Here is a 21,776-nt window from a genome sequence, read left to right as displayed (position 1 = left end):
TCTTGACATATCCTGTAATGTCTTTCACCATATGGGGTGGGTATCCCTTGTCCAAGAACAATCGGCCAATATATTCCAATTCTTGGTCCACTATATGTCTCTCCGTAGTCATGCGTGCAGCACGAATGCACTGCCCCTTGATAATGCCCCTCTTGGTGTTATATGTATGTGCACTACTATAGTGCAAGTAGCCATTACTAAAAGTATCTTTTCTGTGGATTTTGGAGTGAAATTCATTGTCCTTACTGTAAATCTGGACATCCAAGTAATTTATACTATGCCTATCATATTGATGGGTGAATTTGAGGTAATCCGTAGTATTGTTGATGTAACTAATGAATTCATACAATACTTCAACTTCACCTTCCCAAAGTATAAAGATATCGTCCAAATAACAGACATATCTCTTAATAAAGGACATCCAATTTGAATTTAAAATGAATTCCACTTCCCAATCCAACAGTACCATATTGGCGTAAATAGGAGCACAGGCAGTGCCCATGGCTACCCCCGTTTTCTGTCTATAATACTCCCCCTCATAATAGATGTAATTATGGTCTAGAACAATGTCCATAAATTCTGTGAGGAGGGAGATGTCATCCTGGCCTAGTCCACTCACCCTACGCATACTACTAATAAATCTAGATATTCCGTCATCCTTGGGAATACAGGAAAATAAATCCTGTACATCTATTGTCACATAAATTAATCTGGGGGACCATAGTTCCTTTTTGAACAGGCCCAAAAATTCCCAGGAGTCTTTCATAATATGTTCAACTATATCATAAATATGTTTGAGTTTATAGTGGATGACTTGTCCAAAGGTAAAGGCTTTACTGGCACTGCCAGATATGATAGGACGAAAGGGTGGATCATATATATCCTTGTGGACCTTAGGAATGCCCGTGATAGTCGCCAGAATGGGAAATTCAACTTTAAGAAATCGGTATAGATCTTCATTTATTCTATTTTCCACTATGAATTCTTCTAAGTATGAATCAATTCGACTGTGGGCTATGTTGACCTCATTAATGGAAGAGGGAGTATACTGTGTGGAATTATTTAGAAGATTGAAAATTTTACTTTTATATTGTTCCTGATCATAAAATAGTATTCCCCCACCCTTGTCCGCAGTAAGAATGCGAATATTATTGTCACACAGTGTTTGAATAGCATCCATCATATCCTTGCCAAATTGTTGCCCTTTATATTTGTACTTACATTTATTATATAAGGAATATACCTCAGTATTTACTACATTTTCAAAAGATGTCAGTGTGTTACACATGGGTGGAGTGAAAGTACTCTTTTTCTTGAGTCCCTCAATCTGATTTGAACTAATACTGTTCTGATTTTTAAAAAATATACCCAAATTTAATTTTCTCATAAACAATTTTAATTCAACTAGGGTATCAGTTATATCAAACTTGGTGTCAGGTATAAATTTCATACCCTTAGAGAAAATTTGAAAAAATTCCGGTAATACCGGATGAGAAGTATAGTTATAAATCTTAATATCTCCACAGGAATGTAGAATACTATTTTCCTTGGCATCTGAGTTAATACTTCCCTCTGTAATACTATAAGGAACAACATCTAAATATCTGGGGTTGGAATTATGAAGATTCACTGATGGTTGTATCTCCGGTTCCTCCAGTAGTTCTTTCCTCTCCCCTTCGGTTCCACCGTTCTCCATTTGTCCCTCCCATTGTCTAAAAAACAGTCATCTTCCCAGTTGTATTGATTAGGATGTCCTTCATCCTGTGCAACTTCACTAACATAAGCAGCAGAGCGATTTGTATATCTATTTTTTGTAATAAATTTACCATCATGCCCATTTTTCCATCTATAAGCTGTCCCCTTCTCATATTGTACTATATCCCTTTGTAGTTTTTTATACTTCCTTTCATAGGTCTTTTGATACATATTTTCCGCATATTCATATTGTTTAAAATAAAGTTTGTCCCACTGTGTAAACATTAAATCATCCTTAATCTGTTTATCCAATCTGTCTGTCTCATTGAGCTTAGCGTACTAATTTTTGAATCATTACATTCCACAATAAATCTGATAAACTTCCTACCAAACTCATCAAACATATCGTTTCTGGACATTTGCTGTTTTGGGGAGTAGCAAAAGATCGCAACATGGACGGCCCCATTCCAGAAAAATCTCTTCCGCTATGGATTGCTTGAGAGACCACTGTGAGGCATGAGAATAGCTCTGCTCAATCTGTCCGCCATAATGTTGGTTTTCCCAGGGATCTGCGCTGCTACCAGAAACCGATGAGAGGAGATAGCCCATTGCCAAAGTCTGAGCGCTTCTGACACAAGGGGTAGGACTTGGTTCTGCCCTGTTTGTTGATATACCAAACTACAGACATGTTGTCTGTGTGGACTGCAATTGTCCCTACGGGAAGAAAGTCGTTGAGGGCTTGCAACGCTAAAAGCACTGCTCTCATCTCCAGGACATTTATGCAGATGGTACCGAACGGTCGCCACGTCCCATGAACCATCCTGCCCTGATAATGACCCCACCCGATCAGGAGGCATCCGTGGTGACAGTGGCTATCGGGACGGGGTACAGCACCTGCCTTGGTGAACCTGAGACGATGTGATCCACCAAGCAGGATGTTGTTTGGATGTTTGTGTCACCAGAATCTGGTGACGCATTGGGAGTTGCTGGTATGACCACTGTGTGAACAGCATCCACTGAAGGAGGCGCATGTAGAATCGAGCCAGGGAAGAAGAGTAATCGCCGCAGCCATGAGACCTAATACCTTTAGAACCATTCTGGCCTGTACTTTCTTGCTGGCCAGAATGATCCTGACATGAGTCTGAATGTCTGAAACTCTTTGTTCTGTAAGGGTAGCTGACATCCAACAGTGTTTAAGTTTGCGCCTATGAAGGTAATAGACTGGCAGGGCGATAAGGATGACTTTTCAAGTTGACTGAGATGCCCAAATGAGAACAAAGGTCTATTGTGTAATCCCTGGCTTGTATAAGCTGATGCCTGGTGGTGGCTGACAGGAGCCAGTCGTCGAGATACGGAAACACCTGGAATCCTTGACGCCTCAGGTGAGCCGTGACCACTGCCATGCATTTGGTGAACACTCTGGGGCTGTAGTGAGACCAAAGGGCAGGGCTCTGAACTGGAAGTGACTGGACCCCAGCCGAAGCGGAGAAATCTCCTGGAGCGCCTGTGAATTTTGATGTGATAGTACGCATCCTGAAGATCTATTGAGCACATCCAGTTGTCCTTCTGTAAGAAGGGCAGAATTGACTGAAGAGTGACCATTCGAATCTTGTCTTCCTGACAGACTTGTTGAGTCTGCTGAGATCCAATATTGGTCTCCAGTCTCCGTCTTTTGGGGACCAAAAAGAACCTTGAGTAGATTCCGGCTCTGAATGGTCTATTGTAACTGGCTGAATGGCTCTTTTTGCAGTAGTTTTGCGATTTCTAACTCTGCAATCTCCTTAGACCGGGTGGTACATCTGGAAGGGAACTTGAGGGAAGGGACTTTCCTCGAAAGGAATTATGTAACCCTTGGATATGATCGACTGTACCCATCTGTCTTGAGTGAGGGAATGCCAGGCTTCTGGGCAGTGATAATCTTCCCGACTGCCTCCAAGGAGGGACAGCCGGGCAACACCTCAGGGATGCTGAAAGGGCTTATCAGAGAGAGGCTCCTGGTTCTTCGACCCCTCTGCCTCTAGAGCGCGCCTGTTGTTGTTACCCCTCTGCCTCTAGGGGTAAACTGACCACGTGAATCCGCGTGACTCCTTGGGATTTACGGAACCACATCTTCCCACCCTTTGTCCTTTGGGATAAGGCCTAGAAGGGTGGAAAACGGACTCCAACAGCAGAAAGAGTCTTGCCGTCCTGCTCACACCTGGTCAAGGTCTCCTTCACCTGAGGGCCAAACAAAGCTGACCCATCAAAGGGAGAATTTGTGAAGGACGCCTTAAAGGGATCCGCGAAATCACATAGCCGCATCCAGGCTTGGCCTAAGAGCCACACCTGTGCCATGCGGCTCTACTGCCCATCCGCAGCATAAGATATTAGCCGCATGGAGGAGTTAGCAATGGAATTGAGGGTTCCTAGCTGCGAAGCAATCTTTCTTGAGCCCCTGCAGCTGTAGGATCCTGAACTACTTCTCCTAGCTCCTTCAGGATATCTCTGGAGTCTGGTGAAGTGACAAAGATAATTCAGCTTAACGCATAGCAAAGGTCGCTGAGGAAAACATCCGCTTGCACCTATCCATGGTCCTAGAGTCCTTATTAGGAGGATGGACGGCACGGAAGGATCTGCAAGTTCCTTTTGGTGGGCAGCCACCACCATGGCATCAGCGGGACACCCTTGGTAAGGAATTGTTTGTCACTAGGGGCAGTGATAAATTTAGAAGGCCTCCTAGGGACTGGCTCTACAGAGTCAGGAGCTGTCCACTTTCGCAATAACCTGCATAAGGGGTCGAAGGCGGAGACACCCAGGAGGTGGAGGGCCGAGATCCAAACGCCTCTAGGTATACTGACTCATCCTCAGAGGGATTGTTGGTGGGCCAGTTTCCTCTGTTTCAGAAGTTCTAGGATGTCTGAGAAGGAGACATCCTCAGAGGGGATCTAGGGGATCCCTCTGACTCATCAAAGTCAGTATCCAAGTGACAGACTCGGGAGTCTACATGCTTCCTCTTACAAGTCCTCTTCCTAGGAGGATCTCCAAACATCAGGAGAATCCTCGGAAGAGGGGAAATTCCCAATGGGGAAACCTGAGGCGGAGGATCTCTGGGTCCTGTAGCAAGAGAAGTGGCAGAGATGTCAACAGGTACCATAGAGGGAGGAGCTACGGAATAGACTGCTGACTGATACCAGTGGCCAGTACACTCTTCATCACCTCGAATGCTCCCTCCCAGGCAGGTCCGAGAGAACCCGCCCAAGAGCTAGGGACTCCAGGACCACCGAAGGGAAGTCTCGAGGCAGATGTCGGAGCCGAGCTCACCAAGGCCGAGGCTCCAAGGGAAGAGCGGGCTCGACAAGGGTCCGATGCCACTCACCCCTCGGAGGAGACCATGGAAGCCCGACCACCGAATCCCTCTAAGGAAGAGGAGATAAGAGTAGGGGCTGAAGGAACAGAAGGGGGTATCCGTCCTCCAGCCGTAGCAGTAACCATGCCCGAAGACTCCAACCCAAGCTCTGGGGTAGAGTTGAAGGAGGAACTGTAACGGGTGTGGACCAACAGTCGCCTGCTGAGACGGACTGTGTAGCATTTGGGCCAGTACCTGTGACTTGAGTAATCTACTGACCACTCTCTAGGTCATGATATGACAACCTGGATGACCTTGAAGATCGGCTCCGATGGCTCCGTTCGATAGAAGAGGCGGCCGAGCCGAAAGTATCGGCTCCAAGGAAGGAGACCTCGACCTCTTCCTGGAATGAGCCATCGGAGCCGATACAGATCCTGTCGGCGCCGACCGGAGCCGACAGAACGTTCGATGTATCGCTCCAGCCGGAGCCGATACAGCCACCAGTAACGGTGTCGGAGCCGATCGGAGCCGACACCGATGCCTGTGCCACATGGGTGTCGGAGCCGATCGGAGCCGACATCGAAGTGGTCAAAATAGGTTCGGCACCGATAGCCATCGGTGCCGAGCGCTTTGTAAAGCCAGAATCGGCTCCAGCCGGAGCCGATCTCGACTCAGTACGAGTCGGAGCCGAGGCCGCAGGCTTAGATACAGAAGCCTGGGCCTTGGCAGGTTTTGTTGATTTTTGTGGAGCCGACTTAGCCGGAGAGCCCTCCGGCTTAAGAAGGCCCCTGAGAATCAACTTGTTACGTCTCTCCTGCAGGACTCTCTGGCTGAAGGAGTGACAAATAGCACAGGAGTCCTGCAGGTGAAGAGGGCCCAAACAATACAGGCAAGAAGTGTGACCGCCTGTCAGAGACATCTTCTGACAGCACGAGTCACACTTCTTAAAACCTGAAACCCTCTCCTTTGACATGGTGCCGAAACACAACACACACAGACACACCAGTCAAAATTAAATTAAACAAAATACCAAGAGGTATTTTATAAAAACACCAACACACACACCCTAACAGGGGGGGGGATGGGATAGGGAAAATTGACTAACAAAAAATTAAAAGAGACAGGGAATTTCTGTCAGAAAAGGGTAGAAATAAATTTAAACTATCAAAAAATTAGTTTTAAACTAAAAAGGGGCTTGAAAAATCACAAATGTGAACTACTTACCAGGAGCTGGTAAAGAGAAGACCTCCCAAGCGAAGCGGCAAACGAGATCTGGGTACTTACTGCCTTGCATCATGGGATATGGGGCTGCCTCGAGCTGGTAAAAGGAGTTCTCGAGCTAAAGCAAGTGCCGAGTCGGAGCCGAGGATCGGCTCCGAACCCATCAAGCAAGAATGAAGGCGAGATTGACAACTTAACATTTCAAAATTATATCAGGCAGAGCCCCTCAATAACACTCTTCAACAGAAACCTTGACGAGTGGATGGGTAACAGAAAATACACCCCTGGGATCACTTAATTGGCTCTGCTTGACAGAGGATCAGTTAATTAACCAATGGGGCGGCGAAGGCCGACACACTCTGGCTAGGCTTATAAATGCCCTCGGGAAGATAGCCTAGTACCTACCTATGAACCTATAACACAGAAAGGCTCATCATGAATCTAAGCTTAGGGCAGCTAGACAAAAGAATTGACAAAACTAATTGACAAAACTAAACAATATCACACAGCACTAAGATTATAGCACTGACATCTAGCTTTCACCCTGGATACCACTCAGGTGACTCCTGTGAAACCAAAACTCAAACCAAAATAGTCCATCCCTAATTCATGCCCTTACAACATGGATTTGCAACTTCCTAATGTCTCTTTAGCCAGCTTGGTAGATACAGGCATTCTGCGACAATGCAGCAATTGTCTCATGTACTCGATAACCTTTCAATCCTTAAAGAAACTAACACAGTATGCCAGAGATATACACATATAACTTCTTTGGGGAAAAAAATCTCACTTACAAACAAGGCTGTCAAATACATACACACTACATACTTCACACATAACACTCACCACACATACACCTTCTTATGCTGAGACACTTAAAAGAAACCTCTCTAAACCTCAAAGATCTCCTAAGCCATCAAAGTGTAACACCTACCCTCAGCAATCACTAAAGCACACACCAAAAGCAATGCTTAACACTTCACATAAGACTAAACCCAATGAACCCCCAAGAACAAGTCCATAAGGGAAGCAAACACTTTACCTAGTACTCTTGTCATAGGGAATTCTATTTTATGATGCACAGATGCTCCTCTCACCAGGCTAGACAAGGAGAATACAATGGTTAGTTGCCTATCTGGAGCCAGGATCCACAATATTATGCAAGCATTCAAGTCACTGCACCACAGGTAATAATAAGAGTCCATCACAGTTCATGTGAGTGTAAATGATCTGAGGTGTACCCCAATGGACTATATGAAAAGAGACATTATGGATCTCCCTGAATATGTGTCACAGACAGGTACGTGCCTTGCACTGAGCAGCATTCTACCTTCACCAAGGAAGATGCCACAGTATGAATGGAAAATGATTGATTTTAACAAGTGTCAGTTTCTGGAGTCACTCCAGGGGAATCAAATATCTAAATACGACAAATCAGTGACCATAAAACATTTTTATTTTATTCAACTCTAGTGCCTCGGCTCACTCAGCCCTCAATGAAGTACAAAATTAACACTCAATCACATATTTTATACATCACTACTCATTAAATTAAATAACCCAGCCACTGGGGATGCACAAGCCAGTGCATTTCTTTGTGCCGGTCCCAAGCCCGGATAAATGGGGAGGGTTGCGTCAGGAAGGGCATCCGGCGTAAAACCTCTTCGAAATGACTTATGCGGAGAACATTTCATATTTCCATATAGGATCGGTCAAGGCCTGGGTTAACAACAACCGTCACCAGTACTGTTAGCCAAAAGGGTGCTGGCGGAAATTGGGCTACTGTTGGCCGAAGGAGAAGAGGAGGGGGAAGGCATGCCTGAAGGCAGGAAGAGAGGAGGAAGGTTAGGAGTGCAGTAGTGGGGGTAGGAACTTTGAATGTTGGCAGTATGACTGGTATTGGGAGAGAGCTAGCTGATATGATGGAGAGAAGGAAGGTTGATATATTGTGTGTGCAAGAGACCAAATGGAAGGGAAGTAAGGCCAGGTGTATAGGAGGCGGGTTCAAATTGTTCTACCATGGTGTGGATGGCAGGAGAAATGGGGTAGGGGTTATCCTAAAGGAACAGTATGCCAAGAGAGTTTTGGAGGTGAAGAGAGTGTCTAAGAGAGTGATGTTTATGAAGCTTGAAATTGATGGTGTAATGATGAATGTTGTTAGTGCATATGCTCCACAAGTTGGGTGTGCGATGGATGAGAAAGAAAAATTTTGGAGTGAGTTGGATGAAGTGGTGGTGAGTGTACCCAAGGGTGAGAGACTAGAAATTGGAGCGGACTTCAATGGGCATGTTGGTGAAGTGAACAGAGGGGATGAGGAAGTGATGGGTATGTATGGTGTTAAGGAGAGGAATGCAGAAGGTCAGATGATTGTGGATTTTGCAAAAAGGATGGACATGGCTGTGGTGAATACGTATTTTAAGAGGAGGGAGGAGCATAGGGTGATGCACAAGAGTGGAGGAAGATGCACACAGGTGGATTATACCCTATGTAGGAGGGCCAGTCTGAAGGAGATTGGAGACTGTAAAGTGGTGACAGGGGAAAGTGTAGTTAAGCAGCATAGAATGGTGGTCTGTAGGATGACATTGGTGATCAAAAACAGGAGGAAGAGTGTGAAAGCAGTGCCAAGGATTAAATGGTGGAAGTTAAAAAAGGGTGATTGTGAGGTGGAGTTCAGGGAAGAGTTAAGACAGGCACTGGGAGGCTGTGAAGAGTTACCGAATAGCTGGGCAACTATAGCAGAGCTAGTAAGGGAGACTGCTAGAGAGGTGCTTGGTGTGACATCTGGACAGAGGAAGGAGGAGAAGGAGACCTGGTGGTGGAATGAGGAAGTACAGGAGAGTATACAGAGGAAGAGGCTGGCGAAGAAGAAGTGGGATTGTCAAAGAGATGAAGAAAGTAAACATGAGTATAAGGAGATGGGGCACATGGCAAAGAGAGAGGTGGCGAAGGCTAAGGATAAGGCATATGGAGAGTTGTATGAGAGATTAGAGGGTCAGCTCAGTTTGGAGACAAAGCAAGAGAGGTGAGACTGCGTTGGTTTGGACATGTGCTGAGGAGGGATGCTGGGTATATTGGGAAAAGGATGCCAAGGATGGAGCTGCCAGGTAAAAGGAAAACAGGAAGGCCTAAGATGAGGTTTACGGATGTGGTGAGAGAGGACATGCAGGCAGTTGGTGTGAAAGAGCATCATGCAGAGGATAGGAAGAAGTGGAAACAGATGATCTGCTGTGGCGACCCCTAACGGGAACAGCCGAAAAAAGATGATGACTACTCATTAAATTAAATCAATTAAATTAATACCATAATTAGTATACTGTCAATTTTATTAAAACCTTCCAATTACAAGCCAGATTTATTCCTTCTGGATTTAAAGTGCCAAACTTTAATATAAAAAGTGCTTCCTTATATAAAAGCTTCTTTTTTACATTCATACATGTATTTGTTTTCTCAATTTTTTCCAAAATGGTCCCCTGCAAACCTACAGGGTCCCCACTATGGCTGTCCAAAAAATGTTGAGCTAAGGGACTTTCTATTTTTTTATTTTTAATATTTCTCAAATTCTCTTACAGCTGTATTTTAAAAGTCCTCTTACTTTCTCCTACATAAAATTTTCCACATGGACATTTAACTCTTAAAATGTGATTGAGTGTTTAGTTTTGTACTCCATTGCAGGCTGAGTGAGCCGAGGCGCTAGAGTTGAATAAAATAAAAATGTTTTATGGTCACTGATTTGTCGTATTTTTCTATCCGCTACAGTTTTCGTGAGTTGTATCTTTGAACCCAATATCTATTAGCATTGGAGGACATTAACAGACCACTCTGCTTTGCCAAGGATGGTCCATACCTGTTCACCACAATAAGTACTCCAACAGTGGAAGGCTATAGTGCCTTTCACAGACTTAGAACAACAGCACAGACAGGGGCTAAAGATGGAGGTGTCTTAATCTACATCAGCAAATACAAGTGTAGGTTGGTTAAACAGGATGATTCTCTGGAGTTTATCTATATCCAAGTCTCCACAGACAAGGTTCCCTACCATGTACTGGACAGCCGCAGGTCATCCTTTATAGCCCACCAAGTTAAGAACTCTTACCTAGACCTACTAGAGTCACTCAACATCCAAATACTCTATTCATGGGAGATTGTAACTACTCCTCAATAGACTGGGAAATGTACAATGCCTCTAACTAACAGGTACAATGTTTCCAGGACTTTATCAATACAAACACTTTGGACCAGATACTGTACTCTCCAACCAGAGGATCAAACATACTGGACCTATTTACTCAGCAACATGGGAGAATGTTACTCACCAACATGGGAGAATGTTACTCACCAACATGGGAGAATGTTGCCCCCCCATCACACTTTCTCACTGGTGAAGTCGAACCACAAAGGTGTCTAGCTGGAAAACCCAACTAAACCCATAAAAGTTAGGAACTACAGTAAAGCAAAGTACATTCTATTAAGTGATGTTTTTTCAAAATTCTTGACCTCCCCAAACTCCGAGAGCACAGCTACCTATGCAGAATTATTTACTGAAACCCTGTACAAATATGTAAATGGCTGCATTGAGGCTGTCATACCTACCAGAAGTAAGCTCCGATCTAACACCAAAATAAACCACAGTGGTAAAATCCTTACCTTAACAGGGTATATAACAAAAGGAAAAAAGTAATGGTCAAAATCAGAAACAGCAACTCTCACGGAGAAAACAGCTTTCTGATTCAGTTAAATGGTTTGTATATTACATTATTTGTTTATTTTATTTTACATTTGTTGACCGGGCTAGTCTAACTGGATATATGTCCATTTTCAGTAGAAGCCCGGGGAGATAAGCTCCAAGACAACAGACATCAAAAACAAACAGCCAGCTCATATACACACAAAATTCATAAACACTATTAACAGGTAAAAGAACTTTAAAGGAAAAGATTCAGAGATTATCATATAAGCTAGACAATCAATTCATAGTAGAGAGTAATGCAGTTAAAAACATAGACAACAGGTTGTTACATAATACAAGAAAAGAGGCATGATAAATAGTTACTATAGTAAAAGGTAGTCTCAGTGATCTTAAGCTTCAAGAAGATGCAAATAAGGGTGTATAGTAGGACTAGGGAATGTTGTATTCAGGAGAGTAGGACTTGATTAGAGAGAAGAAGAGGGTAGGCAGATGCAAGACAGAAGAGCTAATTGCTTAGTCAGGCTTTGTACAGGGGTACAACCAGTGTGATTTGAGGAAGAGTTTGAGTATACTTTTGAAAAGTGATATAGAGGGCAGAGAGGTAAGTTCATGGGGAAGTAGGTTCCAGGATTTTCCAACAGTAGTAGAGAAGAGAGACTATATTAGACTTGTGAGACTGATTGGTTTGCAGTTCCTAGGGTCAGTCTAATATACAAAACATGGAGTGAAGTATCACTGAAATTATCAACAAGAACACTGTCAACCTGCAGACACTGGACCCATCCCAGTTTGGCTTTGTTAAGGGAAGGTCTTACCTAGTTAACCTGGTAGATTTCTTCTAGAAAATCATCATGGCTATGGATGAAGAGAAAACAGTGCATACCACCTGGCTTGACCTGACCAAAGCATTTAATACAATACCTCATTCAGGTATTGTTGACAAACTCTCATAAATTGGCATAAATCCCTAAATAACTCACTGGATTGCTAGCTGTCTCACAAATAGGACCCAAGAAGTTAGGATCAGTGAAACCACCTTCACCAAGAGAAAGGTCACCAGCAGAGTACCTCAGGGCTCTGTGTTGGGCCTGCTCCTGTTAGTCATCTACTTCTCACAAGTTAATGCTAATATCAAAAGCCTCTGGCTCACCAAGTTCGCAGATTGGGAGCCATCATAGATTCCCCTCATGACACCAATATCCTACAAGAAGTTGTAACACAAACAAAGGACTTGTGCAAAAGCCAAAGATTTAAACTCAGTGCAATGAAATGCACTATATTGCCCTTTGACACTATAATAAAACAGCCCTAAAAGAAGAGTTGACCTAATAGTTATGGAACAGGGAACATATGTAGACGGTAATGCGGCATGTGACCAAGTAGCCAAGACAGTAAGAAACTCCTCCTGTGTTGCCCATCTCATAAGCAAGTGTATGCTATCCTGGTCCAAGGAAGTAAAAGTACCAATCTACTCAGCCCTTATCAGACCCATCATTGAGTACAATTCCCTCTTTGGCATGTACATGGTAAGGAACTTGCAACAGTTTTAACACCCTCCAAGGTTCCTCACAAGGCAAATTCAGGGTAATGAATACCCTTGTCCTATACAAATCGCCTTAAGGCCCTATCTCTGCACTCAGTCTCCTACAGATTACTGAGAGGAGATCTATGTCTAGCACACAAGGCATTCTCAGATACAGCTGTGATTGATCTCTTGCACAAATGCAAGACAAACAACACAAGAAACACTAGATCCAAGGACCCAAACTTCGTCTGTGACAAACAGAACCAGCTAGAAGGCTGGATATATGTCTTGATTACTGGATGGGAAATTGCAAATTTACCTCCAGTATGTCCCTATGTCTCTGACAGACAGAGGCCGACAGGAAGTAAATTAATCCCCAGTTAACATATCCCCCCATAGCACTTAGGTACCTCTTTATTAACATACCTCATCATATAGGTGTCCAAGGAACTCTGAGGCAAAACTGGGTTGGATTGCAGAGCTAGGCTTGTAAAGATCCTGGTGGTCATTGGCCTAATATGAATGTATGAACCTATGCACATAACTAAAGAAAGATTTGTAATTGTCCTTTGGCTCCAGATGCCAACCTGAGTTTATGGGTTGGTTTAGTAGATGAAATAATCGTTTTAAAATTCTTAGTGAGATTGGATCTTGGGGCTTGCTCTTCTGTCGAGGAAGCACACTAGAGGCCATAGTTAATGTGTTTGTGATTTTCGTTTTATTTTGCCTTGCTTTACTTATGTAGGGGCTTACACAGTAGTGTAGAAGATTCTATGTGCCACAGATAACATGTTTGTGATTTTTGTTTTTAATTTTGATTTGTTGTACTTATATAGAGTATTACATGGCAGTGTAGGGTATTCCATGGATCACAGTTAATGTGTTTGTGATTTTTGTTTTTAAATTTTGCCTTGCTGTATTTCTATATAGAGTGCACTGCAGGGTAGAGCACTCTATGAGCCACAGTTATCGTGTTTGTGATTTCTGATCTTAATTTTGATTTTCTGTACTTTTACAGGCATACAGCATTCTGTAGGGCATAGTTAATGTATTTGTGATTTCTTTTTTTTAATTTTGCCTTGCTGTACTTTTGTAGGGGTTGTACACTGCAGGGTAGAGCACCATATGGGCCAAAGTTAATTTGCTTGTGATTTTTATTTTTAATTTTGCCTTTATGTACTTATATAGGGACTTACACTGCAGGGTAAAGCACTCTATAAGCCACAATTAATGTGCCTGTGATTTTTGTTTTTAATTTTGCAGTCATGTACTTATATAGGGGCTTACACTGCAATGTACAGCATTTTCTTCATGACAGTTAATGTGTTTGTGATATTTGCTTGTAATTTTGCTTTGCTGTACTTAAACAGGGAGTACATCACAAGATAGAGCATTCTACGGGCCACAGTTAATGTGTTTGTGATTTTTTTTTAATTTTGATTTGCTGTATTTATATAGGGACTTACACTGCAGTGTAGGGCATTCTACAGGCCACAGTTAATGTGTTTGTGATTTTTGTTTTTAATTTTGCCTTGCAGTACTTATATAAGGCATGCTCTAAATGGTAGAGCACCCTATGGGCCAGAGTTAATGTGGTTGTGATTTTTGTTTTGAATTTTGCTTTGGTATACTTATACAGGGAATGTACTGCAGGATAAAGCAATCTATAGGCCACAGTTAATATGTTTGTGATGTTTTTTGCACTGCTGTACTTATATAGTACAGTGTAGACATACCCATGCCCCTGATACTCCTTAGCATGTGTGACTCATCGCTGTAATAATTGGTGGACATACAGAGTGCATGCTTATGTCAGCTGCCACTCCTTTCCTTGTTTACAGGCTTTCCCTGTTCTAGAAATGTGGAGGCCAACTTCTGCTGCCTCCAAGCAAACTAAGGTCACCTAACTGAAATTCAATTAACTGTCATCCCATAAACAGGAAAGGAAATATAACTATTTGAAGGAACTGATATGACTGTAGGATACTGGTTTGAATTGGAAACAACTTGAAGAGTCTGGAATGAGACTGCAATGAATGTCTTTATCTGTTCATTACCCAAACATGTGCTTAGCAGGTGCCAGTCTCTCCTTAATGGGCCACGTTTTCTTGTACCTTTCACAATAAAGTCTGCAAATAATGTAGTTTGGTTAAGAATGCTTTATAATGCACAGTGAAGGTAGATGTTAACAATATCCAAATATTGTCTCCAATAACAGTGCTGATAAATTGCAATAGTCTGCATATTCTTAATATTCCTTTACTCCTGAACAGTATCATTGATCTTCTGGAATGCTGGATATTTGACCTGACTTCTGCACTCAGACTTGAGTGTCTGCACTGCACTGATTTTCTGCGTATCAGTACAAACAAACTTAATTTATTGTGTCTGAAGTATTATCTAATAAGGTGACATGCGTGAATGGGCGTACTTTCGTTGAAGGTTGTGCGTCATGGCCGGCAACTCGGCACGTAAAAACCTACTGCCAATCATTAGTGGACCGGAGTTCCGCTGTGGTGACCCCTAACCGGAAAAAGACGAAAGACACAACAACCACCAAAACCCTGTAAATGTCTAGACACCTCTTTAGCCTTGGTTTCCAAGCTTTGTAAGATCTAAGAATGTACTGCACATTCTCTCCTTATCAGTATTCTTGACTGAAGGCTGTTTTGAAAGTGTATTCACTGAAACTGCATGCACACTGTAAAGGTCTGCTTTGATATGGCTGCATTTCTAGACCTATGCTACTGCAACTACTGTGTGCTTTTATTTACACCTATGAATCATTATTCTGTCTGAATGCAATTACTTCATAATGCTGCAAAGAAAACTTTCTATAAAATAAATCTTTCATTCTCAGCATAAAGGAGTTATTTTCATAGAACAAGTATGCCTAGTGAAATTAATTACCAGAAGAAAAGGCATAGGAGCACAGACATTATTACTCTACAATGTAGCTAATGTAACACATTAAAGCTTACACATACTTGGACTGTTCTTGTAGAACATCACAAAATGCTGCTCTTCTTGTTTCTTTGATCATTCTGGTTAGACTGGAAACTTTGCCTTGTAGTTCAGCATTTCTTTTTTCTAATTCTACTGTAGTCTAGAAAAGAAATGACAAAACATTATTTGGTTGTTTTCAGTACCCTGAAAACTTTTACAGTGTATTAAAATGTACTGTAATTTCATTAAACAACTCATGACTAAAGGTTCCTTATGGTGCTTAATAAGTGGAATCTAGTCTTATATGTAAAGCCATAGAAAGAATTATCATGGAGATGATCAACAAATATATAGTAAACCTCCAGACACTGGACCCAACCCAGTTTGGTTTCATCAAGGGTAGATCATGCCTACTCAACCTAGTGGACATCTTTGAGAAGGTCACCAAAGCAATGGATGAGGGCAAAATCATTCACACCACCTACCTTGACCTGGTCAAGGCATCTGACACAATACCCCCACTCTAGCATTGTTGACAGACACAAAAGGTTAGGTACAAACCTGTATGTCACCCGGTGGATAGCCAACTGGCTCACAGACAGGACCCAGGAAGGTAGAATGACAAGTGGAGTCCCTCAAGGATCAGTCCTTAGACCACTCCTTTTTGGCATTTACTTCTCATAAGTCAAGGCTAATGTCAGTGGCCTATGGGTGACTAAATTTGCAGATGATTGCAAATTAGGAGCTGTCATTGAATCTCACACTGACACAAATGCTCTCCAGAAGAGGCTGACACAGACAACCAACTGGTGTCACAGACATGGACTAAAGCTAAATGCTAGGAAATGCATAGTATCCTTTGGGAAATCATCCGTCCCTGGTAATTATCATATTGACAACACACCCCTTAGAGATGACCAAGCAGTCAGGGACTCAGGGATGCACATAGACAGTAATCTAGCCATTAACTATCAAGTGTCTACAGTGGTGAGTAAATCATTCTATGTTGTGCAACTTATAAACAAAGGTATGGCATCTAAGTCCAAGGAAGTCATTGTTCCACTGTATTCGGCATTCGTCAAACCTGTCATTGAGAACTATGACCCCTCTGGTATGTGCCTAACCAGGCATACCCAACAAGTGGAACATCCACACAGATTCTTCATTAATCACTAAAAGAATACAGGGCATAAGTAAAATGTCCTATGCAGACCGCCTCAAGGCCCTATCCCTATATTCTGTCTCCTACAAGCGTTTGAGGGGAGATCTATGTCTGGCACACAGGGGATTGTTCGACCCCCACTATGATGGACCTCCTGCATATCCACAAAACAAATAGCACCAGAATTACCCATTCTAAAGACTTAAACCTTGTCTGTGATATAAATAGAACCTACTGGAGAGATAGGTATGTATCCCAGAGACTACCCCATCTATAGAACATGCTCTCCATCGATGTGAAGCAGAGTTCCTCCCTAACCCAATTCAACTGTTTGGGAAACAGGAAATTCATCCCTGGTTTGGCACCTATGTCTCTAATGGTTCATCTCCCAGGCCCATGCTTACACTTATCAGGGGTATCAGAACTTGTCAGAGATTTGGGGTGCATGGCTAGGCTTAAAAAGGCCCTTGTGGTTGTTAGCCTAGTAAGCATCTATGAATCTATGAACCTATGGAAGATCCCTTTTCTTTCTTTACCCATCAATCTGTACTTTTGTGAGATTTTTATTTCTGCAGCCAGACCGCAATTTCTTTTCTAACCATTCCTCAGAAATGTCAGAAATGTGGAGGTGGTAGGGTCAACCAGTCCATGCAGGGAATAGGTATTTATGTTTTGAGTTCAGCATCTATTTCCCCCTATATAGAAGCCTGCCCCTTGTATAATGCTTCGGCAGCTAGAAAAGGAACTGCTAGAGCTGTAACATTCCTCTGCCTAGCCTATTAGTACTAGCTCTTGGTCTCCACAATGAAGCAGTCCAGTGCAGAAATACCTCAACCTCCACTTAAATGAGGAAACTGGCTGTTGGTTATGCACCACCATCACTGACCCTCTGAAGACTATTGTCTCCCAAGGAAAGCCAAAATACTGAAACATGATGAAAACAAAAAACACATATCTAACACTGCTTACTGCTTAATACAATGTTTGACCAAATTGTACTGCTTTGCAAAAAGTATTACTTGGTGAGCTGCACCTTAATTGTCAGACTTAACTGTGATTTTCTTATGTATCTAATGCAGCATTTAATCATTCACAACAGTTAAGATGGACATTACTTGTCCTTTAAAATTATCAGTAAATTATAAAACTAAAATGCTTTTTTTCTTTATATGTACAGGAATGGGACTGTTTAAAATTTCCATGATACAGAGCACAATATTACACCAGAGTTTCTCATATTTGAGTGAGTTTACTTACATTTCCTTGTACAAATTATGCAAGCATGTATAATTCCATCATGAAAAAGCTGTTGCTTATTTAGATTACATAATGTTAATATATGCAGTATATATTTAGAGATGCAGATGTATACACATGTGCATACAAACACACACACATTAATTCTATATAAAGACAGAAGTATTAAAAAATTTGGACAACTTACAAAGTAAAAATAATGCTGATGATGTAAATCTTCTTTATTCATACATTTATTTCTTTCTTTCGGCTGCTCCGATTAGGGTTCGCCACAGCGGATCATCTGTTTCCATTTCTTCCTGTCCTGTGCATCTTGCTGTGTCACACCAACCACCTGCATGTCCTCTCTTACCACATCCATAAACCTTATCTAAGGCCTTCCTCTTTTCTTCTTACCTGGCAGCTCCAATGCAAACTCGCCTCTCTGGCTCTTTGTCTCCAAGCTGTCCAACCTGAGCTGACCATCTAATATACTAATTTCTAATCCCATCCATTCTTGTCACACCCAATGCAAATCTTAACATCTTTAGCTCTGTCACCTCCAGCTCTTACTCCTGTCTTTTGGTCATTGCCAATGTCTCCAACCCATATAACATAGCTGGCCTCACTGCCATTTTGTTCATAGGTTCGTAGGTGTGTACTAGGCTAATGGCCCTGGGGCCTTTACAAGCCTACCCCATGGAAGTGCCCTGGCATTGTGCTGCCTGTTGTTAGTTCCCAGTGCCTCTATCAAGTAAACCCACTGGAGTGATCTCCAGGGTGAACTTTCCCTTTCACTCTTACTGGTACCAGTCTGTCACAAATCACTCCTGACACTTTTTCCACCCACTCCACCCTACCTGCCCTCTCTTCTTCACCTCTCTTCTACTCTTACCATTACTATGAACTGCTGATCCCAAGTATTTAAACTCATCCACCTTTGCCAAGTCTACTCCCTGCATCCTCACCAATCCTCTGTCCTCCCCCTCATTCACACACACATATTGTCTTAGTCCGGCTGACCTTCATTCCTCTCTTCTCTAGAGCATATTTCCACCTCTCCAGGGTCTTCTCAACCTGTTCCCTACTCTCACTGCAAATCACAATGTCATCTGCAAACATCATACTCCACTGGGACTCCTGTTTGATCTCATCTGTCAACCTGTCCATCACCATTGCAAATAAGAAAGGGCTCAGAGCTGGTCCTTGATGTAATCTCACCTCCATCTTGAATGCATCTGTCACTCCTACAGCAGACCTTACCACTGTCCCACTGCCCTCGTACATATCCTGTACCACCTTGCATATTTCTGCCACTCACAACTACCTCATACAATACCACAACTCCTTTTTAGGCACCCTGTCATATGCTATCTCTAAGCCTACAATGGCACAATACAACTCCTTCTGACCTTCTCTACACTTCTCCATCAACACCCTCAGAGCAAACATTGCATCTGTAGTGCTCTTTCCTGGCAAGAAACTATACTGCTGCTCACTAATCATCATCTCCATTTTTAACCTAGCTTCCACTACTCTTTACCCATAACTTCATGCTGTAGCTAATCATTTTTTATCCTTCTGTAGTTACTACAGCTCTGCACATCACCCTTGTTCTTAAAAATCTGTACCAATACACTACTTTTTCACGCCTCAGGCATCCTCTCACATTCAAAGATTTCATTAAACAGTCTGGTTAAAAACTCCAATGCCATCTCTCCTAAACACCTCCATGCTTCCACAGATATGTCATCTGGACCAACAGTCTTTCTGTTCTTCATCCTTTTCATAGCTGTCCTTAATTCCTCCTTGCTAATCATCTGCACTTCCTGATTCACTATCCCCACAACATCCAACCTTCTCTCTCTCATTCTCTTCATTCCTCAGTCCCTCAAAGTACTCTTAACATCTGCTCAACACACTCTCCTCGCTTGTGAGAATGTTTCCCTCATTATCCTTTATCACAATAAGCTGTTGCACATCTTTCCCAGCTTGGTCCCTCTGTCTAGCCAATTGGTACAGGTCCTTTTTTGCCTCCTTAGTGTCCAACCTTTCATACAACTCATCATATGCCTTATCCTTAGCCTTCGCCACCTCTCTCTGCCATATACCTCATCTCCTTATCCTCCTGTCTACTTTCTTCATCTCTCTGACAGTCCTACTTCTTCTTTGCCAGCATCTTCCTCTGTATACTATACTGTACTTCCTCATTCCACCACCAGGTCTCCTGTTCTTCCTTCCACTGTCCAGATGTCACACCAAACACCTTTCTAGCCGTCTCCCTTACCTCCTGTGCTGTGGCTGCCCAGCTATCTGGTAACTCTTCACTGCCACCCAGTGCCTGTTTTAACTCTTCCCTGAACTCCACCTTACAGTTATCCTTTTTCAACTTCCACCATTTGATCCTTGGCACTGCCCTCACTCTCCTCCTCCTCTTCTTAATCGCCAATGTCATCCTACAGACCACCATCCTGTGCTGCCTAACTACGCTTTCCCCTGTCACTATTTTGCAGTCTCCAATCTCCTTCACACTGGCCCTCCTGCATAGGATATAATCCAACTGTGTGCATCTTCCTCCACTCTTGTATGTCACCCTATGCTCCTCCTTCTTCTTAAAATACATATTCACCACAGCCATGTCCATCCTTTTCACAAAATCCACCACCATCTGCCCTTCTGCATTCCTCTCCTTAACACCATACCTACTCATAACCTCCTCATCCCCTCTGTTCCTTTCACTAACATGCCCATTGAAATCTGGTCTAATCACCACCCTCTTACCCTTGGGTACAGTCTCCACCACTTCATCCAACTCGCTCCAAAATTTTTCTTTTTCATCCATCGCACCCGATCTGACACTCTTTTCACCTCCAAAACACTCTTGACATACTGTTCCTTCAGAATAACCCCTACCCCATTTCTCCTCCCATCCACACCATGGTAGAACAATTTGAACCCGCCTTCGATACATCTGGTCTTACTCCCCTTCCATTTGGCCTCCTGCACGCACAATATGTCAGCCTTCCTTCTCTCCGCCATATCAGCTAGCTTTTTTCCTTTACCAGTCACAATGGCAACATTCAAAGATCCTACCCTCACTTCACACTCCTAACTTTCCTTCTCTCCTCCTGCCTCTGGGCATGCCTTCTTCTTCTCCTTCAGTCAACAGCAGCCCAATTTCCATCAGCACCCTGCTGGCTAACAGTACTGGAGGCAGTCGTTGCCAACCCAGGCCTCGACTAATCCGGTATGGAAATCTGTATTGTTCGATGAAGTGCTCATCCGATGGATGGACATTCGACGATTGGATTTCGATGATGTGCCTTTCGATGGTTAGTCCATTCGATGATTAACCACAGACCCATTTCAAAAGCATACATTACACTTATGTTGCTGTTAGAACACTGATACAACAGAATTGCCATGTTTTCAATGCGAGAGTCTTACAAGTCCCACAATGCACCTCACTAAAGACACTAAGTTAAATGGAATTTACCTAATAAGTCAGTATGGTGCAGACAAGGCTGACACACTGAATGCTTCCTGTTAGTAAATGTTCAGCAATTAAATTGTTAATCAAGCAATATCCCCCCATTATGCAGCCTTCACTCAGTCTCATTTTCTTCAAAAACATTGTCCTCTTACAGCTACTTTCTGGGATAATTTGTCTTCTCTGTCATACACAAATTAGAAACTAACTTGCCCTTCGAACTTTTCAAACCAAGCATGAAGGACTTTTCCAGAATACACAGTTCAGCTGCCTTTTCTCTAACTCATTCTGCATCTGTAAATCAGACAGCATTTAAACTGATTAAAACGTGTTCTCCTTTGCATTCGTAGAATTTTTGCTGCCCACTTTCTTTGTTCTCTTCTGCTTTAATAAAGCTTATTTCTTGCAGAGTTTCCTTCAGTACTAGGTGCATCAACTCTTTTGTAATAATTATTTATAGCTATTTTTCCGATTACTTTTCATTTCTCT

At 42.7% G+C, this 21,776-nt stretch overlaps 1 protein-coding gene across 6 annotated transcripts in view; it reads right to left on the bottom strand.

Annotated features, from left to right (window-relative positions):
• Window positions 1-21,776, bottom strand: part of CCHR12.PART0H20orf96 (chromosome chr12.part0 C20orf96 homolog) — a 599,743-nt gene that overhangs the window by 71,167 nt on the left and 506,800 nt on the right. For all 6 annotated transcript variants that reach the window (XM_044090313.1, XM_044090315.1, XM_044090317.1 and 3 more), the window contains one exon: window positions 15,441-15,559. In XM_044090313.1, coding sequence (XP_043946248.1) covers window positions 15,441-15,559 — 119 coding nt within the window. The remainder of the gene's footprint in view (window positions 1-15,440; window positions 15,560-21,776) is intronic.

The sequence above is a fragment of the Protopterus annectens genome, chromosome 12.part0 (assembly GCF_019279795.1).
Source record: "Protopterus annectens isolate FY-2018-M chromosome 12.part0, PAN1.0, whole genome shotgun sequence".
Classification (NCBI taxonomy): domain Eukaryota; kingdom Metazoa; phylum Chordata; order Ceratodontiformes; family Protopteridae; genus Protopterus; species Protopterus annectens.
The sequence above is the reverse complement of the archived record's forward strand: the minus strand, read 5'-3'. Positions and strand labels throughout refer to the sequence as shown.